This window comes from Pararge aegeria, chromosome 15 (assembly GCF_905163445.1).
Source record: "Pararge aegeria chromosome 15, ilParAegt1.1, whole genome shotgun sequence".
Lineage (NCBI taxonomy): Eukaryota > Metazoa > Arthropoda > Insecta > Lepidoptera > Nymphalidae > Pararge > Pararge aegeria.
This window is the reverse complement of record NC_053194.1, coordinates 4636365-4660631: the sequence shown is the minus strand read 5'-3', so window position 1 is coordinate 4660631 and position 24267 is coordinate 4636365. Positions and strand designations below refer to the sequence as shown.

Below are 24267 nucleotides of genomic sequence, written 5' to 3'. Positions count from 1 at the left end.
GGATACAACTAGTATTAAATAAAGAACAACCATTCTAAGTTCATTAATAAAAAGAAGTACTTACTTGGCATTGGTTCCGCCAAGCCTAATTTTATACGAAACCTTATTATTTAGCCTACCTTTGTACTAGACGCAACAATCTAGCTAAAAAGGCAAATAATGACAAATGAAATCGGAGTCAGTAGTATGAAAACTGTGGCTTCATTATTGGCAAAGCACTCAGATCGCAAAGAGTTTTTTTATTTCACTTCAAGTCCTTGACTGCAGTGATGATGCAGTTTAAGATAGTAGCAGGCCAACCTGTTAGGGTATATCGCAGTTATGAAAGCTAAATCAGTACGCGTCTTTGTCGGTAGAGTGGTTAGCCACGGCCGACGCCTCCAAGTACAGACCAGATAAAATTCAAGAAGTATTCAAAAAGATTCCCTTGCCGAAAATCGAAAACAGGACCTGCATCTCAAAACCTCCGCTCACCGTTGCGCCAAAGAGGTCGTCTAAGATGGTGCCACAGTTGTTGTGCCACTATCGTCAGCCTGTTAATTTCCTACAGCTGTATACAGGATATAGCCCTGTATCCCATAAACTGTATTCCGGTATGAAAAAGTTAAAAGAACTAACGTTAAAGGAGTACGTCAACGGCCCTGAATGTCCTTCCGTGCCACAAGTTGGCAAGTGATCAAACAAGAATTGCGTTACCTATCTAACTCTAACTTATTTATTAAATACAAGATCAAAGACGATGGTATGATGCTCATACCTTGGAGGCTTGGAAGGTCAATTCTGTGGGATGCATCTTGTGTTGATACCCTAGCTGCATCACACATCTAGGCCACCTCGTCAATGGTAGGTGCGGCTGCTACCAGTGCCGAGCAGGCCAAGAGGCGTAAATATGAAAACCTTGATAGCAGCTTCATTTTTGTGCCTTTTGGAGTAGAGACTTTGGGACCGTGGGGTCCGGAGGCAAGAGCCCTTTTCAAAGAATTATCTAAAAGGGTTATCGAGTCTTCCGGTGATCCTAGAGCGGGCAGTTACCTTGGCCAACGAATTAGTTTGGCCATCCAAAGGGACAATGCTGCCAGCATCTTAGGAACTGTGCCTCGCTGCGGTGGTTTCGAGGACGTTTTAGATTTTATTTAGTTTTAAATAGTTTATTTTAGGTTATATTTATAAAACAATTATTTTAAAGTTCATAAAGTAAATTAATAAAGTTAGATCAAAGTAACCTTAAAAGATTTTAAAGGATTATCGCTGCCTATGAAAATATTACCCACAACTGCATTGAAGTTGGTTTATCCGCCTCTTGAACTACTCCTAGTCGTCGTGTTGAGGGTACATTTTGTGTTTAGCTATTTCGTTTAATAGAGACAGGGTATCAGTGGCTTATAGTTTTAAGATGTCCACATTTCAAGTTTGAGTAAGTATCAAAGATATACAAGGCAGATTGGATTTTCTCTCAAAGTTTGAACTAGGTTGTAAGCTTCAATGAAGCTTGAAAATTCTGATCTATTTGCAATTGAAATGGTTTCTCGAAAATATCATAAGCAAGATCTAGAGCGTAAGCATAGCTTTTCCAAAAATATTCTTAATTTTTCAAGCTCTTTGGTAGCCCCTTAGAAGCTCTATTCAAAATAAATAATTAAATGAATATACTACGACAATACACACATCGCCATCTAGCCCCAAAGTAAGCATAGCTTGTGTTATGGGCACTGAGATGACTGATGAATATTTTAATAAATAATATACATAAATACTTATAATATACATTAAAACACCCAGACACTGAAAATTAATGCTTGTCACACAAAAATTTTCTAGTTGTGGGAATCGAACCCACGGCCTTGGACTCAAAAAGCAGGGTCGCTGCCCCCTGCGCCAGTGGGCCGTCAAAAGTAGAGCTTTTATGTAAGTTGTACTCTACAACCGGGTCGATCGGAATATTTATTCAACTGAGATAAAACTAATGAGGATATTTACAGTTTTTTTTTAAATATAAAATATTTTTTTTTATGCTTATCTTAATTTGTTACAGCACAGGTAGGCACAAACTTGTAAGTGCAACGCTGGCCTTAAAAGGTTAGGAAGCCCTGGTCAAAGCAAAAATTTCATATTTTTTAGTAGAATGCTTTTGAATTTAGTGCGTTCAAACATAGAAACATGCAAACGAACTCTTTGGAAATATGGAAACATTTTAATCATGCATGATTCAATAACGAGTATCTCTAATTCTAATCACCTATCCTAATATAATATGTATGACGACGCCGTTTGAATCATAAAGGCTGAAATGTAATTAATATGTACATTGTGTTAGGGTAAAAGAAACTAAAGATTAAATCGTGGTGGCTTTGTTGGAGCGGTTTTGAAAGCAAGATCAATACACAATACCAGCGTTGAATAGATGTCAACTGCTTACCTACACCGCCTTTTTGTATTTCTATTGCATTATCGAAATACGTGCTAAAGTAAGGTCCTTTATTTTTAATCCCAACCTTAAAACTGAATGGTAGCTGTTCACCTCAACTTTTATTATTAACTATTTACTTTTATAATAAGTAAAACGTGATGCTGTTTAAGAACTTGCAGCCATTCTGGAGAGGAATTACTATTTTATTGAATATGGTGGTAGAATCACTACAAACAGACAGACTTGACGTTTCAAAAGTGCTTATATTAGGCCTACTTGAAATAAATAAATTTTGAATTTTGAATTTTTAAATTTTGAATTTTTTGAATTTTATTATAAAATGCATAAGTATAAAGAATATATATTTCTTTATTTTAATCCTTTTTTTTTTTTTTTAACTTAAAGATTTAAATAAAGAATTGTATGAACACTTTGTTGTTTGCCTTTTTGTCCCCCTGACACTGATTAACCGGAACTAACTATTTTATACTGTAAAATTTTAAGTTTCTAGTCAAACAAAACACACAACCTTGGACAGCGTGTTATACCAATACTAAAAATTTCTCTACATAAAAATGTTTTCTACAGGTGCTTAAATATCTTATTGCGACAACTTAATATGCACTCCACTTAATATGCATCCACTGTTGTGCAAAGGTCTACTCTCTCAAAGAAGAGATGGTTCTAGAGCATAGATCAACCACGCATTTCCAAAGCGGGTTGGCCGGTATCGACGGTGAGTATTTTCTTTCAGAGTTTTAATTTTAGCCTGACCCGGGATCAGTGCCTAGGACGTAACATGCAAACCACTAGTTCTACAAGGAAACGAAGCAGGTAAGGCCTGATGGGGCAGTTTATAAAACGCATATAGTTACCCCTAACGGCTTGCTACTCTGCATCGCTAAACGTAAAATCGCGTAGTGTTAAAGCTTACCCAGCCGGTTCGGTTGAACCTCCCAAAATGTTAAATATACATCACATCAACCCTATACAGAGCACGGGTCGCCTCCCACACTGACAAGGGCTTAGGCGGTTGTCCACGACGCTAGCCCAGTGCGGATTGGTGGACTTTACACGCCTTTTAGAACATTATGGTGAACTCTCAGGCATGCAGGTTTCCCCACGATGTTTTCCTTCACCGTTCAAGCAAGTGATATTTTAATTTCTTACAACGCAGATAACTTAGAAAACTTAGAGTTTCGAACTCGGTCCCCCGAAAGTGAAGCCGAAGTCCTAACCACTGCCTGCATTCATCTTCATACATAACAAAGACAATAATTTGATAGAGGGAGATAAATCGTCACAAGTAGGCAATAGGCAGGAGAGGCAAATCTCTGTCAATTGCGAAATCGCAATTTTTTTCCCCCACCGGGAATCAAACCCAGAACTTGACACTTATAAAGTCACAGCGCACACCGCTGACTCAGTGAAGAAATTATTTTTCTGGGTTTCAGAGCATTGCTTTAATATTACTTACTAGCTGTTGTCCTTCGCTGGCGTTTATTTGGAGTTTTTTCAAATCCTGCAGTAACGCAAGTAAGTAGACGCACTAGCATTATTATATTCGATTGAATTGGCCATAAATATATATGGCCAAATAAATCATTGTTATATTATGTGATCGTAATTTTACGCATACGTATAGTTTCTAGGTACTCGTAGAAGCTTCGTTTCACTGCAATGCCGATATTCAAATTAGACTCTACAATATGTTGGGCAACACAAGACAGATATACATTTTCATCTATGTATACATTTGGGTGGCTGAAAATTCGAACGAAGCTAAAAGGTTTCTTGATTTTCTACCTTCAAATAAAGCGTAAGTTCTAAATTCAGTGCAAATTATTTTTCAAACCCGCCAATCTGCATTGGAGAATCGTGGTGGGTCTATGCTGTAAAAACTCTCTATATAGTAGGCTTGAGCGCAGCAGTGGATATTAAGAAGATAATGAAAGTACTTTTTAACCTCTTTGTAATATAGCAATATATTTAAAAGATCATTTGGAAGAAAAAAAGGAATTTATGAAGTCTTTAGCGTAATAAACAGTTGCGATACGACAATTCAAATCATATCGTAAATCATCATTTTATTTTTCTGTCTTGCAGTTGATTTAAAAGTCTGTGAGATATAACTATTGCTACTTTTGTACAATAAACTCGTACACCGAAATAAACCTATTTGCAAAATGTTCCTTCTAGCCATATAGATAAACAATTAAAACTTATATAATTATAAACATTATATTTTTTAAAGTACTGGTCCACCATGGTTACCTTTTGGTGATAGTGGATTCACCAAATGGCAACCCTCCAAAATGCAAACCGAGCTACTTCTTTGGATACAGATTTTTAACCTGTCTAAGGTATGAGTCAACTTACATTGAATCCCTCATTTAGTCTGAATCGAATTACATATATAGGTTTGATTCGCAGGTCTAAAAGTAAAACCAAGAACATGCCTACTAAATATACTTTATGAAAAAGATTCTCCCAGCCACTATTATGTCTGAAACACGTTTCAGGAAAAAAATAATTAATGACGTCTGCCGGAGAGTGAGTACTCGTTAACACAGTAAACCACTTCGGAACAACTCTACGAGGATAAAAAGCTCAAAGTTTAGGACTAAGGATGTTTTGTAAGCACGGAAAACATCTCATTAAGGTTAATTGGAGTTAATCTACTCGCGATGTTGCGTGTTAATCACAAAGCTTCTGATTCTGGACTTTATCAGAGCATAAAATAAAGTAAACTGAAAAAAATTCTTTAAACAAAGACAATATCTAATAATACTTAATACAGTAATGCTGGAGTTTTTGTGTACTGCCATTTTCGAAATCAAACTAATCGATGATCAAGTAATTTATATTTCCAAAACGAGAACTTTAGTAATTACAGGTTGAATGACTTACTGACGTTATTGTGATAGAGCTACTGTCCTAGAGTCGGTAATTTTGAAGTAAACGCGAAGCCGTAAAGATAAATACATTAATGAACTTAGCACGTCGTGTTTAATTAAACAATTGATTGGTGTAAAGTGACAAAATATTGACACCCTGTCGTATTGCGGCAGCCCTAAGCCCTCGTAGGGGGGCAGTTTAATGTGGCTTTGCAGGAAATTTCGATAGTTCTTACCTTTAGTCCGCAGAGCCTTGTGTGCGAACGCCGGCGCTGGCGCTGTTGTATCTGCTGGGATGTCCGGGTGTGTGGAAGCGCCGTTCAGGGCTCCTGGCCGCTAAGGGCCGGCGTTGCTCGGCGTAGCGGACTGAGGCGCGTGTGCGTCGGGATCGGTTTGCCGGCGGAGTGGGCCCTGACAGCCGGTGGGGTGCGCGCGCTGCACCACCGCGCATGCGCCCGCCGCCCACCCTAGTCCCTACCGATGCGCGTTTTCGCATCACCGACCCGATACCGACATGTCCGTATCCGTAGCGACACCGATCCGATACCGACACCGACATTTTTATAATACAAGTTAGCCCAGTGATGATGCAGTCTAAAGTAGTAAACAGGCTGGAAATTTAAGGTGCATGGCATTTATATTAAACAGATACCCTTAATCTCGGAATGCTAAAGTAGGGTGGTAACGACAGACGCCGAACCAGACCACGCCAGCAAAAATTCTAAAATTATAAATTCCCAATTTATTTATTACAAAATTGCAAGACCACAGTGGCTACCACTGCGCCAGATAGGCTACTTTTAGCTAAGCAAAATTACGTCGCTTAGCAAACAATATCGCGAAATGAAAGTTAACATACATTTTTTTAATAGTAATTATTGACGGACCAAGCTTATCACCCTCCTGATGCTAAGTTGAAAACCATCCTAGTTAAACAGACCAACACTTCACAGGGCATGCAAGGAGCACCTCCTGTGTCTATCACTTTGCTTCGTGGCAAAAAGCTCTACTATTACTGTAACTTTTAGAAGACTTCATCAGTCAGCACTCCTTTCCCCCTTCACTCCTAAGTCGTTGCCGATACCGGCGTCAGTCGCTATCAGCTTCGATATCGGTGATGTCAACTAAACATTATGATAACATTCCTGATTATATGTTTGAGCTTGTTCTATCAGCCGATATCGGATCCGTAACGGATCGGTGTCGCCTAATGTGAAAACGCCCGATACCTCTGCCGCAAGCGATTAAACTAATCTACACATTATACACGCACAATGCGCTATAAGTGCTGGCGCGCACTGAGATAAAAAGTCTAACGGAAATCTGTAAACGTACGTAGTTTATTACATGAACATCTTATTTTGTCGCAATGCGCAAATTTTGGTAACGGATTTATAATCGGAAGAGTATTTCAGGTCTCTCATGTGCTAAAATATAAGCGTGCGTTATTTTGCGGAGGTCCCTGATTTACAAGGAACATAATTCGCGACCGACGTGTGGTGACGGCAAATTCCAATACATTTGTCACCACCCTACATATTACCGCGGGTGTCGTACGAGGCGACTTTGGGAATATAACGGAAACCGGGAAGCGTCATCCTTGCTACTACTACGGTCTACTGCGAGCACCTACCTGTCTTCCCAGCGTGTTGATTACGAGTAAACCCTCCCGATCGGATAGGCCTTTAGTCCAGCAGAGGATTATTATAGGCTATTAATGAAAATCCGCCATAACCAGTAATCTGCTAGGCTATTTTGCGTTTCATAATTGCAACATCTCTTTAAGACGCTCCTGTTTCCGAGCGTGCGTAGAAAGATATTTTGGTAGATCTGTAAGATCTGGTGTGCAAATGTTGAAGACACTAAAGAAAATTAAGCTTGCTCATTTCACCGTATGTCTTATATTCTCTGCATGTGAAACCGTGCAGTTCCAGTCAAGTCGAGAGTTTCCCGAAACTAAATACTGCGATTGTCTTAATTTATTTTTATTTGTCATAATTATTAAATGCGTTTGAAGATAAGTGAAGTTTCAACGGTGAAAGAAAACATCGTAAGGAAACATACATGACTGAGAGTTCTCCATAATGTTCTCAAAGGCGTTTGAAGTCCACCAAACCGCAATGGGCCAGCGTGGTGGAATATGGCCGAAGCCTTTCTCATTGTGAGAGGAGACCCGTACCCTGTAGTGGGCCGGTAATGGATTGATATGACGATCTACTAACTAGGTACTTATATAGATTCCTTAAAGCGACGGCCGCCGCGCCTAACTTCCATAGCGGCGTTCAAGTTTGCGTTCTGTGATGGTCAATCAAAAGGTCTCGCCCTCGCCTCTAGACGCAAACTTGAATGCAGTGAAAGATGCAGTTGGACGCCGCGGTTTGGCCTTGCCTTTACAGTTTCTAGGCTGGTTAAACAAAAACAAATGAGACCTACATTTATGTTTGCAGTTTAGGTAACTTGGTGAACTTTTGTAACTACCGTCATTAAATATACCAAAGTGTGGACTTTGATGTGATAATGTGAACAGTAGTAGTAAATCCATTACGCAGTATAAATAAAAAAAAAATATTTGTACACGTATTTCGAATTCGGGCAATTGTTATTACTGCAGTTAATTCGGTACTAATTCCCAAACAACTTACACAAACACTTTTTTGTCACTTTAGTGGTCGGTTATTTGTGCTTAATTAATATACAAAAAAACCTGGGTAAGGTAATTGTTACTTACTATGAAAAATATGAATGAATTACGTTCACAAAAAAAAAACTATTGGTTCCAATATTGTAGTATAAGAATCTTGAACCTAAACTAAATTGATGTCTGTGTTTAAAGTACAAAATTAATTGCCTTAAAAAGGATCGCACTCTTTTAAGATCTCATTTGGTTTTTTTTCCATTAAAAGTTAGCCAAGATGGTATCGGGCTAATCTGTTAGGGGTTATATTAAACCCATACCTTTATGCTTTCCACACGGCATCCTACCGGAAACGCAACATCGCTTAGCCACATGTCTTGTCCAGCCGGGTGGTAACTAGCCAAGGCCGAAGCCTCCCACCAGTCTAAATAAGGTATGGATAGATTTAATTGAGAGAAAAGAGTCTCCTTCTTTATTTCACGGGCCGCTTTCCTCAAGTAACCTTTTCGTTTGGTTTACGTTGAACTCTTCCTCACTGACCTTGCTACAGGTACCCAAGTTCGTTCCAGAAGCCTATAGCAGCCCAGGTTGTCGCGAACTATTAGAAATGTGGCTGGAAATTCCATGTAGGCTTTGCGTTGGTCTGCCACACCCTTGCTTTCCAGCATCACGTGCGTCGGCGTTTCATCCGCGCTTACGCATGCTCTGCATAGAGAGCTGTTATTTACACCTCTGTTGGTATTAAGTGGGCTGTGCAAGAGAATTAGGAGTCTCATTCGGAGACGGCTCAAACACGTTCTTGACGACCCAGACACTTTACTTGTTCAGTATCTACCGACAATGTGTCCAAATTAAGCAGCACACACACAACGTCTGCACAGCGTCTTCGCCGGCGAATCAAAGGCCCCGATTTCTTACAACATCCGGACGTGAGTCCTTACCACAGTCACATGGGCGTTTAGACTAAACCGAGTTCAAAAGCCTACTTAGTCCGAAATTTCGACTAAAGCTGGGGTCCGAGCTCCAACATGAGGCACCCTTATGTCGACATCTTCCTTCCTTCTTACCCCAGAAACCGTCGAGCCGTAAAGCTCCATTCATGGCAAACTTTCCCAATCGCCCCAGTCCCCCTGTAACGCTGTTAAGATCCCTAAGGTGCTTATCAGCTACGAAACATCTGATAAATTCATCATATAAACCCATTGTCAGCCCACTGCAGGCCACGCATCACCTCTTGCAACGAGAAGGGTTTAGGCCGTAGTCACCAAGCTGCCCAGTGCGGATTGGTGGACTTCACCCGCCTTTGAGAACATTATGGAGACATCGCAAGCATGCCGGTTTCCTCACTATGTTTACCTTCTCCTTTAAAGCAAGTGATATTTTATTTGCTTAAAACGTACATAACTATGAAAAACTAGAGGTTAACTATGAAAAGGATAACTATGAAAAGCTGGGATTCGACCTCGCCCCACCCCACGAGACTAGATTATCACCTCTGTATAAATTAAATAAACTCTTTGTATTGCTTCATTTTCTTATAAGCATAAATCCGGATATCTTGACAGAGAATTCGTGATTCGTGACTACATAAATAGCAACAGTTCTCAAGCAGGCACCTTGATTTACATAATAAGTGAAGTCGTTCGGAAATTCATTGACAAAACCACGAATATAGCAGTTATAATCAGCTGTTAAGTTGAGGTTAAGCTATTGATCGGTGGCACTTTCGCTTAGCGTGAAGTATTGTACATTCTTTGTTTTGGCGGCGCTCCAGAAACGGTCGAGCGACCCTGTTACTACAATAGCTATATGTATTATAAATTAGTATTCAAAGAAGTCTTGATAGAAAAAAAACCTTTATTGGATGAGCAAAGCGTGGTTTATATGACCTCTTTTTGTGCTTCTGTCCATCTGGTAGAGGTTCTGAATTAGGGACGAAGTAGCTCTGATCAACTAAAATTATATAAATCTGTGGCTTAAAGCCAAAAATTACATTACAATATGCATACGAAGAGGAGTCAAAATAAATTTAAATGGCCTGGGAAACGAACCCAGTTTTTTTTTTGTCCATAAAGCATCATTGAGATGCTTTATTGCCTATTACAATCTAGCCTACTTGACTAATGAGTAACTTATTTTTGATTTAAACTGCTACTTAAAAAGTTTCAACTAAGACATTGTCCAATGACTTAACTTAGTCACTAACTATGATTTAACGTTCACTTTGTTCACGTGAGCTTATTACTTAGCACAACTAATAGCATTAAAATCTTCATGGTAACCGACAAATTCTTAACTCGCTTTCCATTTAGAAATAGAGACCATATTAAATCGACTGCAAAAATAAGGTTTTTTATAAGATGAAATTGTTGAAATATTGAAGAAAAGTTATTTTACATACTCTTGGGATGGAGCCTTACTCACTAAAAATAGCATAGATAGTTACTCAATCAAACCAGAATGTTCAACGTATCTGATAAAATTGAGCACAATGATGTATAGAATAGTCTGCGAAAAGCACATGGAATGATTTTGATCCCAGAAGAATATACGGTTCCCGTGGGATAGATTAGTTTTTGTTTTTCACAAAATAAGCTTCCAGATACCTACATACCAAAACTTCCACTCGAACGAAGATGCGGGTAACAACTAGTCAAATCACTAAATCAAATCAACCAATCAAATCATCAATGATCATCATTACCATCATCAATCAATCAATATAATATATGCGAATATTTGTAAGGCTGGTTGGATGGATTTCAGATACTTTTTCTCGGAAAAAAAACTTAATCAATTTGACTGAAATTTGCAATTGAGAAAGATTTTAGCGTTGAATGAAATGAATGTTCAGGGATAAAACGTACTTGTTACGTTTTATGCCTGAAAAATGTACGGTTCCTGTGGGATATGTATAAAAAAAGGAGGACGAAGCCGCGAACTTACGAACTCGTACGTGCGCGGGTAGATGTTTACACCGCTTACGCCGTAGAAAGTTGTCTACGAAAAATATTAAAGCTACGACAAATATTCCATTACGTATTGTTCGCGTTCAGTGTATATGTTTTTTATTTGTTACAAAAATACAAACTTACATAAAATATTCTTTAGGGCTAGCTAAGAACCGGTATCGATCAAGCTAGATCTAATACCGCACTTGAGAGTCTGTTTTAAACTCGATGTCTGTTTAACAATACAGGGCCTAAATCTTCGGAATTAAGAAATAGAATATTTGAAAATAAACGATGTACGTGGCACCTCTGATTCTGACATACCCTCGATCCATGTACAATTGTAGTATCATCGTCATCATTATCAACACTACATGGCACGGGTTTCTTCTCAGAATGAGAAGGGCTTAGGCCATAGTTTACCATGCTGGCGAAGTGCGGGTTGCTAGACTTCATACACCTGTGAGAACACTATGGATTATTCTCAGGCATGCAGGTTTCCTCACGATGTTTTAATTTTTTTACTGATATTGATCAAATTAATAATATTAAATTTAAATTAAGAAGTTGCAATTTTTTTCTACTATGAGCCACCACTTCTTTTATCACCTGTTAGGTATTTATTTTTTCTGGTCTTGGGAATGCGTTTACGCATATCTTCTCAATGGTATGAATGTGGGACTCGATCGCGACCTATATTACCAACTAAACCCCACCGAGTGTAGTGTAGCGTTAACATCAAGGTGCTAACGGTATACTCATTGGTGTTCACCTTATGTGCAGTTAGATTTGTGAATTAGGGATTGTAGAGTATGTCGACGTGGGCTGGTTGATAGACAGGATATTAGTTGCACAAATAGTGTGTAGAGAGTAAGTACTCTCATTACGAAAAGAAAAACTAAATTCAAAATTCATATATTTCAAGAAAGCCTATAACGTTTGAAACGTCAAGTTTGTAGTGACTTTACCGGCTCGGAAGGCAGATTCTACCGAGAAGAGCCGGCAAAAAACTCAGCTTTCTACTGCAACTCGATTTTTTCGAACTTGTGAGGGAGGAAAGCGGAGCGGTCTGATTTCAAGCGGCCTAGTCGTTAAGGAATTCATCAATCGTGTGAAAACCACGATTTATTAAATGTGTTTTAATACATTGTTTAAACTTAGGTAAAGGTAGATCTAATAACCTTATATACCTTCGCTATAATATTATTAGAGCATATCTCCATCTCAACAAAGGATTCTATACTTTTCTCAGACGATATGCAGATATCGATAATTTATGTCCGTTTCTAGTAAGTCGATTGTTTATATCGACTTTCTGTTTAAAACTTTTGTTTTTTTTTTAAAAAAAGATTATCCTATTTATATTGTATATGTGAAAGTATGGATGTTTGTTACTCAATCACGCAAAAACGGCTTAATTATCCTTTCATAGTTCCCGCGGTGAAATAAAATATTGTTAACGAGCGCGCGGGAATATAAACCTTAATCCACGTGAACGAAGTCGCGGGTATCAGCTAGTATTATTATAAATAATCATAAGATAATTTTTTTTTGAACTTTTTGCATTGGAAAGCAATTTTGAACCGCTACGCGAGAGCTTTATTTCTTTTGCTGATCTTCTCATTCCTGATTTGATCACGTAGAGATACTCAAATCAGTAGACAGACAACAGCCTGCTCCATTGCACGCTGTTGTCTTGAGAGATGATGATGAGAGAGATAATACCTTGGAGTATAGGTTTTGAAGATTTTGACCACGGAGTACAAAATTTCCATAGGCGCGGAGCCAAACAAGTTTTCACGTGTCTTTGAGGATCTCTCAGGGGGCGATGCTACACACGAGAGGTCGTAAGACTCAACAATCAAGACTACAATGCCTTATTCCTCTCAATGTTTTTTGTTTGCACCTGCATGCACCGCGAAGTGTCTTATAACACAAATTTTCTCCGGTTTTTGAGATTTCTAATGAGGATAGAAAATAGGATACAACTATACACAGGATAGATTTGACCGCGACACAATTTATAATAAAAATTTTAATTGGACATAAGTAAAGTCAGTTAAACAACTCTTTAGTTCCTACTTATATTATTTATCTTGTACAAAAAACACGGATTTGTCCCGTTCATGGAGTCCTGAACTCGAAACGTGTTTCAAGAATGAAATTATTGTGCTTTAGATAGAATGAATACTGGAGATAAAGATTTAATTTTAAATGTTTACTGAATAAATCTGTGCTGTGTGTGTGATGGTTCGATAAAGCTGTATAGAGATAATTATCGACCGGTTACTACTTTTTTACTACGCAATATAGGTACACGGATTCTGTAAGATAAATCTATAGTTGTATTTATAGGAAAGTAGAAATACAGTACATGCGAATACAAGCAGACAAAACTGCAGGTAGTTTTGGTTAACTTAGAAAATAGCTCATAGTTCAGATTAGGTAATTAATTGGGTCTAAGCTTTGCTAACTTTGCAACAGTTATGCAGTGTTTTGCCACAACAACTGGCAGCAACTTTCCAATATAAAAGAGTGAAAAATTGTAATATCTTCTATGTAAAAATGACTACTTTTACCCACTCCCTTATAGCGTCATAGATAAAACAAAGGATACTGAATTCAACTTCAGTCATGTGGTAATTCTGCATCGTGCCGCATTGGGTCAAGGACGGACTGCATTCCTCTTTGACACGTTTGTTTTATTATGCTTCGTGCACCAGGCTTTATGAGATTATATATGTATATATTCACAGCTTAGCCCCTGTATCCCTACTCTATACCCTTTATCTGGTCTGCTGACCGGTATCTTATTATATATCCATGAAAAAATTACGATGAGTTAGTCAATACCTCTTACGACTTGTATGGCTCAAACCTAAACTTCTGACAGTGCATTTAAACCAAATAAAATCAGCTGGCAAGAACTTTGATATCTTTAGCAAGGTCATCTGAAACACTTTTCACCAAGCTCAGATAAAAAAATGAAAGAAATAATATAAGCACTTTTGAAACGTCATGTCAGTCTTTTCGGATTGTGTGTAGCTGATTAACCCTAATGATTTTAACAGCGTAACGCGGGCTCGTTAGCGATCCTCAGAATGAGGCTTTGCCAGGGATAGTTTGAACCCCGCCTCATGTGAGGCTGACCCTCGCTGAGGGTGACGCTAAGGTTGGGATGTCGGATAGACTTCTCGAAGTAAAGTTACTTGAAATATTGAGGGATAGTGGAGATCGACGTTGCACACGAACCAGGCCCATCCGGGGTAGCGTTAGCGTTACGCATGAAGCTATTTTGAAGAGTCTCTAATCTCTTATATGGAGTGCAAAGCGCGACGGCTAGCATTTGACATGATGGGACGTACACAGGTTTTATAGAGAGTAACTTTATGACGAAGTGACAACTTGCTACGCTTGTTTAACATGGGGTACAGTCTACCAAGGACGAACGCAGTCTTGTTACGGGCTGCGCGAATGTGATCTGCTAAATTCAAGCTACTATCAAAAGTTACACCAAAAGTTACTTGTCTGTCTTTTGCCACGGTATAGGGCGGTCTATCAGTTAAGATCCCTTTTGTCCTTGATTTCAGGGCGGGCTCATCCGGTGAAAAGCACTGTTTCACTTTTATCTGGGTTTACCTTCATCATCCATTGATGGAACCAAACGACTAGGCGGTTGATGGCTTTTTGAAGGCGGGATATGATGCGGGGTATGGTTCGGTATTTGGTGTAGAGGGCTGTGTCATCTGCAAATTGGGCTAGCTCCACGTTGGAGCTCTTAGGCATGTCGCTTGTGTAAAGGCCAAACCTTCTCGAAGACTTTGGCTACGTTGAAGAATACTGCTCCTTTGAGCAGGGGGTGTATTTTTTCAAAGATATATTTTTAGATAGGTATGTCATATGTGCTTCATGAGGCGGTGCACTTGGTGGACGCTAGAGTGTTTGGCTCGAAAGCCGAATTGCTCGTCGTTGAGTAGTTTCTTCTCCTCAGCGACTGCCTTCAGTCTATGCAGTTTTAACCTCTCGTTAACCTTTGCTAAGGTCGCGGGGTTTGCCCAACTTGTGGATAGGTACCAATGAAAATTGCTTCCTTCCACTTGTCGGGAAAGTAGTAATTCGCCAAGAATACATTGAAAATTACCAGTAGGTTGATAATTTGTCCTGGGAGTAACTTTAGGGTTTTATTACTGATACCGTCGGGCAGTCAGCCATGCATTCTGCCTTATCGATATCTTCAAAGGCGGTCGGCCCTGCGAACGGAGGGAGAGCGCGAGCGCGGGTCATTTTGAGAGCCCTCGCCAGTTCCTAGAACACACTACACGATGGCGAGAGCTCCCGCAAGAACCTGTCCCATTGTTGGTATCGGAGTGTGGTAATGCGAGACAGGTAGTGTCTGCTTCTGGGCTCTCCAGAGGTCTAATTATGTCGTGGATGGTATTGTTGGATGGTCTATTTAAATCAATATTTTTGTTTGCACAGATCTCACTAATATTGAACGTGTATTGAACTTGCGCGCTAATAACATTCGATCAAGTTTTTATGAATACCAGATACCATTATAGAGTCTGTTTTCCTATCTAGTATCTGTCAGACGTCAGTTGTCAGGGTGAAAATAAATTAGGGTGGCGAAAGGTGAAAGGATTAAATTTTCCTTTTCGCGTCTATTACTTAAACTTAATATTTTGTACAGCAGTATCACAATTCGCAATATTTTAACTTTACCCGAGAAATAAATAAAATTCTCCCGAAAAAGCAGAAAAAGCCGAAAGGTATAAATTATTACTTTAAACAAGAATATTTTCTGCTTGCACTCTTGTTGCGTTTAAGATCCTAAAACATAATTGAATTCTTGCAGAAATGTCGAGGATAACATATTCCGAACTACGAAGACTAAGAGGTCTACGAAGACTTAACAACGGGTACGTTTCCGTACCAAATCTCAACAGTGGATTTTCTGATGCGCAGTTTGAACCACCGACTCCAAAGATACCTTGGAAAGCTTTGAGTTTGGCCGCGTTCCTCTTTTTGGTTGGAACAACCCTACTCGTCGTTGGCAGCCTCATTGTATCTGGCTATATTGATACAAAATATTCAGACAGGTTATGGCCTATGATAGTTCTTGGAGCCATAATGTTTTTACCAGGAGCATACCATCTGCGCATAGCTTACTATGCGTACAAAGAATATCCAGGCTACAGTTTCTCAGACATTCCAGAGTTTGAGTAAGAATACTGTACCAAATAAAGGAATTTACTTCTACTTACAGTAATATAATATGCTTATGTGTATTATTTCCATGACTACCTTTCAATATTGGAGGATGTTCAGAGGAGCTAGAAGATAAGCTGTGAAACAATGTACCCCTTTCCTGTAGAAGATAAAGCAATTCTATTTGCGTGCCCTACACACATACCTACGTGTCTGCAATGGAAAGGCCGTTTTATTGTCAATGTGTAACAAAAGTAGTTGTATTGGTCTAGTGAATGGATGTTTACAGATTATGAGGACATTCCCAGGTTGGGTCAAAATCTGTTAGATACTGGGTTTTTTGTTGGTACCAGCCAAAAGCTAGTGCTTTTGCCAAAACCCATGCCTCAGCGGGCATATGAAGCCATTGGTTGCAGTTATTACTAACACATAATAATCATTATATCTCTATCAACCTGAATTTGAGAAGCATGGAGGGTCATAGTTCTAAAACCCTCACCTATGGCACAGGTCTACACCCAGCGCAGTGAGATGCTAAGAGGAAGATAATGAAGATATGCACAAATGGTGATATTCATGTTGCAATGTACACACACACATACCTAGGTGTCTGCAATGGAAAGGATGTCTTATTGTCGATGTGTAGTAATTTCAACAGAAAAGTAGTTGGTTTAGTGATTGGATTCCTACAGATACTGAGGTCATGGGTGTGATTCCTAGGTTGGGCCAAAATCTCTAAGATACTGGGTTTTTGGTCAGTACCAGTCAAAAGCTAGCAAGTGCTTTTGCCCAAACCCATGCCTCAGAGTGCATAATATGAAGCCATTGGTTGCAGTTATTACTAACATGTGATAATAATTATGTCTATCAAGCTGAATTGGAGCAGTGGTTCAGTTCTAAACCCCTCACCAATCAAAGATGTCTACACACAGCGCAGTGAGATGCTAAGAGGAAGATAATGAAGATAGACATTGGACATCTATAGCACAATACATTGCAAATGTCATCTTAAGTGTTAAGTGTTCCCTGCTTATGTAGTATGCATTTATGTACATAATAATGTTTATTGAATAAGTCATACTTGTGTATTTATGAATATTATGAATAAATAAAATACAAATTTCATTAGGCATACTTTATTGAGTGATCATAATTCATAAATTTAATAAATAGATTGATAAAGTCACTTTATAGTTTTTTAGGATCTGATGTGATATCATTTTGATTTCTCAATGGATAAATTAATACTTCTCTTCCTATCTAAAATTTCATTGCACATTTTACCTATTACCTTTTTTTCCTTTCTTTTGTGTGAAGCTAGTTTGGGGAAGTGGTACGGAATGACCTGTTTTTTTTAAGTGTTCAAACAATTTATTCTTGGATGGGAAATCTGCTTGGCAAATAACACATCTAAGAGTCAATGCACTACTGGAATCTTCAGTTTCACTAGCTTTTGTTCGTACTGGTTTCCTTTCAACTAGCTTCTTGACCTTTACATTTCTTTGAGTCTTAGGTAATGCAGGCCTGTCTCTAGGGAAGGCAGATTCACCTAAAGGATCATCTGTAGGTGTTGTGCTGGAAACTTCATACAAGTTTTCAGTGGAAGTCTGAGATTGAGATCCTTTTTTGAGATCAGCTTCTTTCTTAGCCTGAATTTGACTCTTCAGCATGTTGAATTTCTTGGCTTTTCTGCATCTAGATGGGCCCTCAATTTCATTAAAACTCATCTCATCGTGGCTATCATTGCCCTCACTCTCAGGCATGGGAATAAATGCTTTCTTCTTATTCTTCTTTTTCTTCTGACTTTTAGGCAAAGCCTGTCAAAGAATTAATAATAAATCAATTAATCATAACAAAATAGGAATAAAAAGAGCAAGTCAAAGGTTACAATCTTTAACTTTTTTACAAGTGGCATTGAAAGAAACTATAGTTTTTAGTATTCTGGTGCTGTGTGTCCAAATTAATAAATATTTATTTTTCATGGAACTGGAATTTGATTGGTTATTTTACTATTATACTATTAGGTGGAACATTTATTTACTAGGGACTAAAATAAAATCCCATTCAAATTTTTATTAATTTCAAGGTAAAGTATGCTTTATCTTAATATAAAATCTCCTGTCACGATGTTTGTCCGCGATGGACTCCTAAACTACTTAACCGATTTTAAATTAAATTGGCACACCGTGAGCAGTCTGGTCCAACTTAAGAGATAGGATAGCTTAGATCTTTAATTATAGTCACAATTTTATTTTCTTGCAAATTATTTGTCTATAATTAATTGACAGTTACATGTTATATATATATATATACTACTATACTCATTTAAGGCTTAGCGATACTGATTACTTTAAAAACAAAATCAAACGCAGACGAAGTCGCGGGCAACAGCTAGTTCTTTTATAATTTTTGATTACTTTAGCCTAGTTTCAACAGCACTAGAAGAAAGCTACTTCTTCTAAAGTGTTGTTGCAACTAGTCACTTCAAACTTGGCCTTTACTTTACCTCCATGCTTTGGAAAGCAGGTTGAGATTTTGTTATGTTCCAGACCTTTTCAGGAATACCTGATGATAATAATTGTTAACCGAGAGATATGGCACACCATTATTCCAACCACCACAGGCGTTTATAGTTTTTGCAAAATAAGTAATCTAATCTGATTCCAACACAGTTGTTTGAGTAGAAATAGACTACTTATGGCTTTTATAGATTGCATTACTTATTTTATAATCACTGTAGTGGTTCTAGGAGCAGTAGGAGATATAGTTTGATATCTGCTCCTCCACTGCAATAGGAGGTATGTACCCTAGGTTAGTAGGATAAGGCTATGACCATGAAGATACTTAACAACTTAAACTACCTGTATTTGATCGGAATCATCACTCAAAGTTTCTCGTATATCATTATCCTCAATATCCGATGTGGAGTTGTCGCATTCCTCCTCAGTCTGCCCATTAATTTTATCCTCCTTTGTTTTCTTAGGACTCTCCTGTACGTCATTACCATCAGGATCAGATATTTCAATATCGTCACCTAGAGTCATGTTGGCAACATTTTCTTTATGTTTCCTACTGTTTTCATGATTTTCGAATGAGTTCACATTTTTGAATAGCTTATTGCAAGCCGAGCAATATAGGTTTTTAATGGCAGATTTGTTCTTAGATGACGATTTCGCTGCTCTAGAAGTCTCGCTAACCTAAAATAAATTAAACAATATTACAATTAATTAACTTTGCAGGGCAATTTTTGATAACTGCAGATAGAAGTGAAAACTAAGTGTATTGTCATATACATATAGGTCATGGGAAGCGACGCTGACGCGAGTTTCACGGTGTTTGTTCACCTAAAAGGTACACTGTATACATGGAGCTCATGGAATGAATTTGGTGATGATGACCCTAGTTAAATGAGTTTTGTTCACCCAAAATGTGCTCAACACACCAAATGAATATTCTATAAATAGATCTGTGCATTCCCACAAATTTTTGTTTAACTAAATCTGCACAACTTGTGTTATACTAGGTTGGATTACGGTTAAATATTCTGCCAAAACTTCAATAGCTAATTTGCAATTTGATGTTTTCATTTCCTCAAAAAATTTGTAGACTGATTTGAGGTCATAAATAATGAATAAAAACAGTTTATAAACACCTCCTCAGTCTTAGAACTTTCTTCATTGCTGCTCTCCATGCCACCTTCGCTAATGGTATCGTCATCAGAAGATATCCCAAACTCTTCAGCCAGTAAGGACTCAATTTCACTAAGTTTTTTCTGATACTCTTCACTCTGCAGAAAAGATGACTCGCCTTCTTTCTTTTTTGCCTCTGCTATTTCTTTCTGCCTTTGAATTATTCTCTCTCTTCGTAATTGTTCTGCCTAAAATTTTTAAATTTTTAAATAATCAAGTTGTGTTTTTAAGCTAGAAGATGTTTAGTAAGCTTTGCCTTGCAGAAAACTTTCTTAACATTCAATTTAATATGAAGGCAACATTCAAATATTAATTTTTATATATCCATTATTGCAAAAGTGTAGCTGTTTACATATCTGCAATGCATCCATCATTTATTGAATTCTGTGAAAATAGTTTCATACAAGAAACTATTTTCACATTTTAAAGGATTTTATATGAGCAATGCTTTCAAGAATAAGATTGTTTAGAGCATTCAACCACCACACTGTTTCCACAAAGAACCCTCCTTTTGGGCTGTACCAACTTAAATACACTATTTTAATAATAACTGGGACTGATGGCTTAACTTGCTCCCAAGACAAAGGGATGGACTCCAAAAATTTTAACTCCAGACCGGTACTGAGAATTTTGACTCTTTGAAAATGGTTCAAAAGACTATTAATGGTATTGGTAATTTTGTTCAAGAATTTTCAGTACCAGTCCTGAGTTGGGAAACCCCCATGAATCGGAGGGCACTTTAAGTTGTTGGTCCCGGTTATTATCACTAACTTGTGTAAATTGACTTTAAAGCCCACTAAGCTTAATTGGAGAAGCATAGTGGATCTATACTCTTAAACCATCTCCTATGAGAGAGGAGGCCTCTGCTCGGGATGGGTTGAGGTATGAGGTAGCGATATTTCCATAAGTACCTTCTTTTTATTTTCTTCAGCCTTTTCCTGCAGCTGCTTTGTATGTTCAATGACCCGCTTGTCTTTTCTGCGAACAAAGCTAACTAGCCTTCTAATCTCTTCATTTCTTTCTTTGCGTGCTTTTTGCCTTATTTTATTGTTTTCCTTTTCCATTAACTTGATTATTCGACGGTTATCACCTTGGGATATTTCATATTGATCTAGCCAAACGTAACCTGAAATTAGAATTAAATATGTAATTTTTCCATTACAAAAACTTGAACATAATTATTTTTAGCAGGCAACAAACAGAAAATCATGGAATTGGTAAATACCACCTGCAGGTGGCAAACAGATTACTCAGAAAAAATCACTCACTTTTAATTTAAGTCAGGTGAGCAAAGAAAAAAAAAGGAAAATAAGCCATAAATAAATTATCTATATTTTCTTAGTTCATCAAAAATCTAATTAAATATAATTTTTCAAATGGATGGTCTAATATCATTACATCATATATGTCATAAACTATAGTTTATGGTATAATACATGATAATCATTTGATTTACTTACTTTTATTAGTAGAAAATGACATCCAAAAGGCATAGAACTCATGTACTTCTTCATAAGGTGTAGTGGAGTTACCAAACTTGGGGATATGATTAACATCTTCTGGGTCATCCAGGAAATCTGTTTCTTCAGACGCCAACTTAGAGAATACCTTTAAAATGTAAATATGGGATATTATTATATTATGATATAATGCAACATCTATGCAGAGATAACACCAACATTATTATTTGTTTATTAGCAGCGTCACAATAGATCATAGCCAGGTGCACGTGACACCAGGGACCAGGCGAACCTGAGCCGCAAGCAGAAGAAGAAGAAAGATTTGTTTATTAGGCAAAATTGTATGTGATTTTATTTCAGAGAAAACTACAGAGGAATGAAACCTGATGGTGTAACGAAACACCCATGAAGAAAATGGAAACTTATTGCAAGGATAAAAGCCACATTCCTATAATGGCTGCACAACAACTACTCAGTATATACTATTTATTCTACACCCTTGAAAATTAATGTTACCTCAAAGTAAACTCCATAGAAGCTCTGGGGATTATCACCAAAACCTTTATAACAGGACGGACTAAAGTAGGGATAAACATCAAGGCTGTCATCATTGTAGGAGCTGCCAGCGCCACGCAGCAATTGCTCTCTATGGTTGTCATACCTGAAATTATTACATCTTGAGAAATATAAAAGTAAAATTAAGTCTTTAGGTTTTATTATATGTGTTAGTAAACCATTCAAAAAAAATAAAACCATCAAAATCCTCTACTGTTCATTGGCCAGTACTGTTAGCTAATATCACTTAAGATTCCGATTTTTTACTTTAAGCTGACTAATCAGTTTATAAACAGCCAATTCATTACTAAAACAGGGAAAGTGTCTTAATCAAATATATAAAATACCCTCGTAAATGTCTTTATTCGAGATTCAGATTACCTCAAGAAAAACTACTAGGAAACCATCGTTATATCAATAAACATACTGAATTTGATGCTGTAATGTATAGTTTTTTTTTTCTAATCAATATAAAAATTATGCAGCAATAACATCTGTTAGATAACAATTTCCTTACCATGCTCTTTCTTGGGGGTCGGACAGTACTTCATATGCATTTTGTACAAGTTGGAAATGCTCTTTCGCTTCTTGTAGGTTCTCTAAATTCTTATCAGGGTGCCACTGCAGCGCGAGTTTTCTGTAGGATTTCTTTATTTCTGAAGCACTTGCCTCCTTCGCCACGCACAAAACATCGTAATGGCACTTCATTTTTATAACATTATAAACAAACTTTCACAATAATATTTAAAGAAGACTTGTTCGATTAGGAATAGCAGTCGCGAAAATTTATTATAACCTGACAAGCGGCTTTTGGAATACATAAAAAAGAACATTCAAAGCAAGTGTAAATAATAGGAATTCAATTAATTATGTTAAACACGCTTAACTAATTTATGTTTGAACTTAAATTATTTTGAAAATAATGATCGATGTCTTTCCGCACGACGTCCATGCTCGTTTTTTTTTTCTCAATACACAAGGCGTGTTGCCATGCACACGAAAAGGGTTTCCCAGTTCCCTATTTTTCTGTTTATTTTTTGTATTCTGGTATTTTATTCCAAGGTTGAATTATTAAAAACACAGAATTTAAAATCAACGATTTCAATTATATTATTTCGATGAATACCAATATGAATGCAGTCGTGTTATCAAAATAGTTCTATTTTATCCGAAGCGAATATCTTGTAGTATTACTTTGCCGTGTACAATTTTCATTTGAGTGCCAAGGTTCTTTTCTACAATAATTTTCATTTATTATAAGCAACCAGTGGCTGTTGCACTCAAAAATAAATACAGAACTTTTTCAACCCGATTTATTAGGCGTGATAGATAGATAGATTTAGCGTACGCGCGCGTACTATCTCGCTCTTTGTTTTCTTTTTATTCAGTTATTTTTATGTCTCTCTCTTGTCTTTCAAGTAACATAATGTGCCTTGATAGAAGTTTTACTTCAAAAACATAAGTAGTCTTCATAAATATAAATAATAAAAGCCTTCAAAAGGGCTATCAATTCAAATAAAGAAATATTTGACTACTCGAATAATTTATGGAGTTTTATCCTTTTTTTACAAATATTTCATTTAAAAATAATTGTAGGCAACATTTAAAATTCCAGCAGATGTTTATGAATGTTTTGTTTAATTTTTGCTTTCAAAGCCCATTAATGTCTAAACAAGTGAAGTACTTTTTTATGTAGCTAACTATTGTCTTTTGTAAGAAACTTCCACCAGTGAACTTCTTCTTTTTTTGCTTTTTAGGATTTTAGGTCCCACCCAATGTAAATCAACGTGCCCGTAATGTGTTGACAATTTTAATACTAAGTGGAGAACAACACCTTCTAGCCTAAGATAATGCCAGTACAACGTTACTTCTTGAATCCTCTTTAAGTACGGTTTGGAGCAAAGGACTACTGGGAAACATCATCGAGTCACCTAAATCCAGCTTAAATCTAGCTACAGTAGGCTTTTGTTGTTTCACTTCCAAAAACAGTTCATAGAATGGGTTTGTTCATAATTTACTATGTTCGTGGTCACGACTTATCATCACGAGCTTCGTACATAATACTAGAGCATTAGGTTCAAAGAGAAAGCGCTTCATACTTAGTCTAGTTAGGTTCAGTAAGGCTATGGTTGGTTAAGTAATTTTGTCTCCACCAGGCGTTGGATGTATGTATTTAAATATAAAAAGGTTATAAAAAACAAATAAAGTACATAAAATAAATAAACATAATATTATTAAATATTTAAAACAAATTAAGCACAAATACTAAAAAAAACTAATACTTTTAAGCATTCGTATCAGACAGAGAATCAAATTTGATATTAGGACGTTGATTCCACATGGACGACTTCCGCCAATTCCTCCAATTTAGTAAACTTCCATCCTCGATTGTCTGCAAATAATAAAAAAAACAGAAAATACGTTGATAGGGTATACCTTGGTACATAAAAACAATTAAGTATTAT

The 24267-nt window shown here is 37.3% G+C and overlaps 3 protein-coding genes across 3 annotated transcripts in view; 1 reads left to right on the top strand and 2 right to left on the bottom strand.

Moving 5' to 3' along the window:
* The window catches only part of LOC120630049, a 31989-nt gene extending 26299 nt beyond the window's left edge, over positions 1–5690 (bottom strand). Inside the window, exon 1 of the mRNA XM_039899177.1 lies at positions 5541–5690. The gene's annotated coding sequence lies outside the window, so the exon portion shown is untranslated. The remainder of the gene's footprint in view (positions 1–5540) is intronic.
* A 10057-nt stretch (positions 5691–15747) lies between these two features.
* On the top strand, positions 15748–16116 carry LOC120630120 (transmembrane protein 230-like). Its single transcript, XM_039899272.1, has one exon. The coding sequence runs from the start codon at positions 15748–15750 to the stop codon at positions 16114–16116; it is 369 nt and encodes a 122-aa protein (XP_039755206.1).
* Positions 16117–17218: 1102 nt separating this feature from the next.
* Positions 17219–22760, bottom strand: LOC120629951 (dnaJ homolog subfamily C member 21). Its single transcript, XM_039899044.1, has 7 exons — positions 22320–22760; positions 21764–21908; positions 21248–21395; positions 20699–20913; positions 19751–19975; positions 18960–19295; positions 17219–17915 (listed from the first exon to the last, which is right to left on the bottom strand). Exons 1-7 carry the CDS (start codon positions 22508–22510, stop codon positions 17379–17381), a joined length of 1797 nt encoding a protein of 598 aa, XP_039754978.1. The 5' UTR covers positions 22511–22760; the 3' UTR covers positions 17219–17378.
* Positions 22761–24267: the final 1507 nt, after the last annotated feature.

Bases quoted from the DNA above. Each gene is read 5' to 3' on its own strand.
- LOC120630120 (XM_039899272.1), top strand. From the start codon at position 15,748: ATGTCGAGGATAACATATTCCGAACTACGAAGACTAAGAGGTCTACGA.
- LOC120629951 (XM_039899044.1), bottom strand. From the start codon at position 22,510: ATGAAGTGCCATTACGATGTTTTGTGCGTGGCGAAGGAGGCAAGTGCT. The intron at 21,909-22,319 runs GTAAGGAAATTG...TAATAATTTCAG, and splicing joins GACCCCCAAGAAAGAGCATG to GTATGACAACCATAGAGAGC. The intron at 20,914-21,247 runs GTAAGTAAATCA...TTCTAATTTCAG, and splicing joins GTCATTTTCTACTAATAAAA to GTTACGTTTGGCTAGATCAA.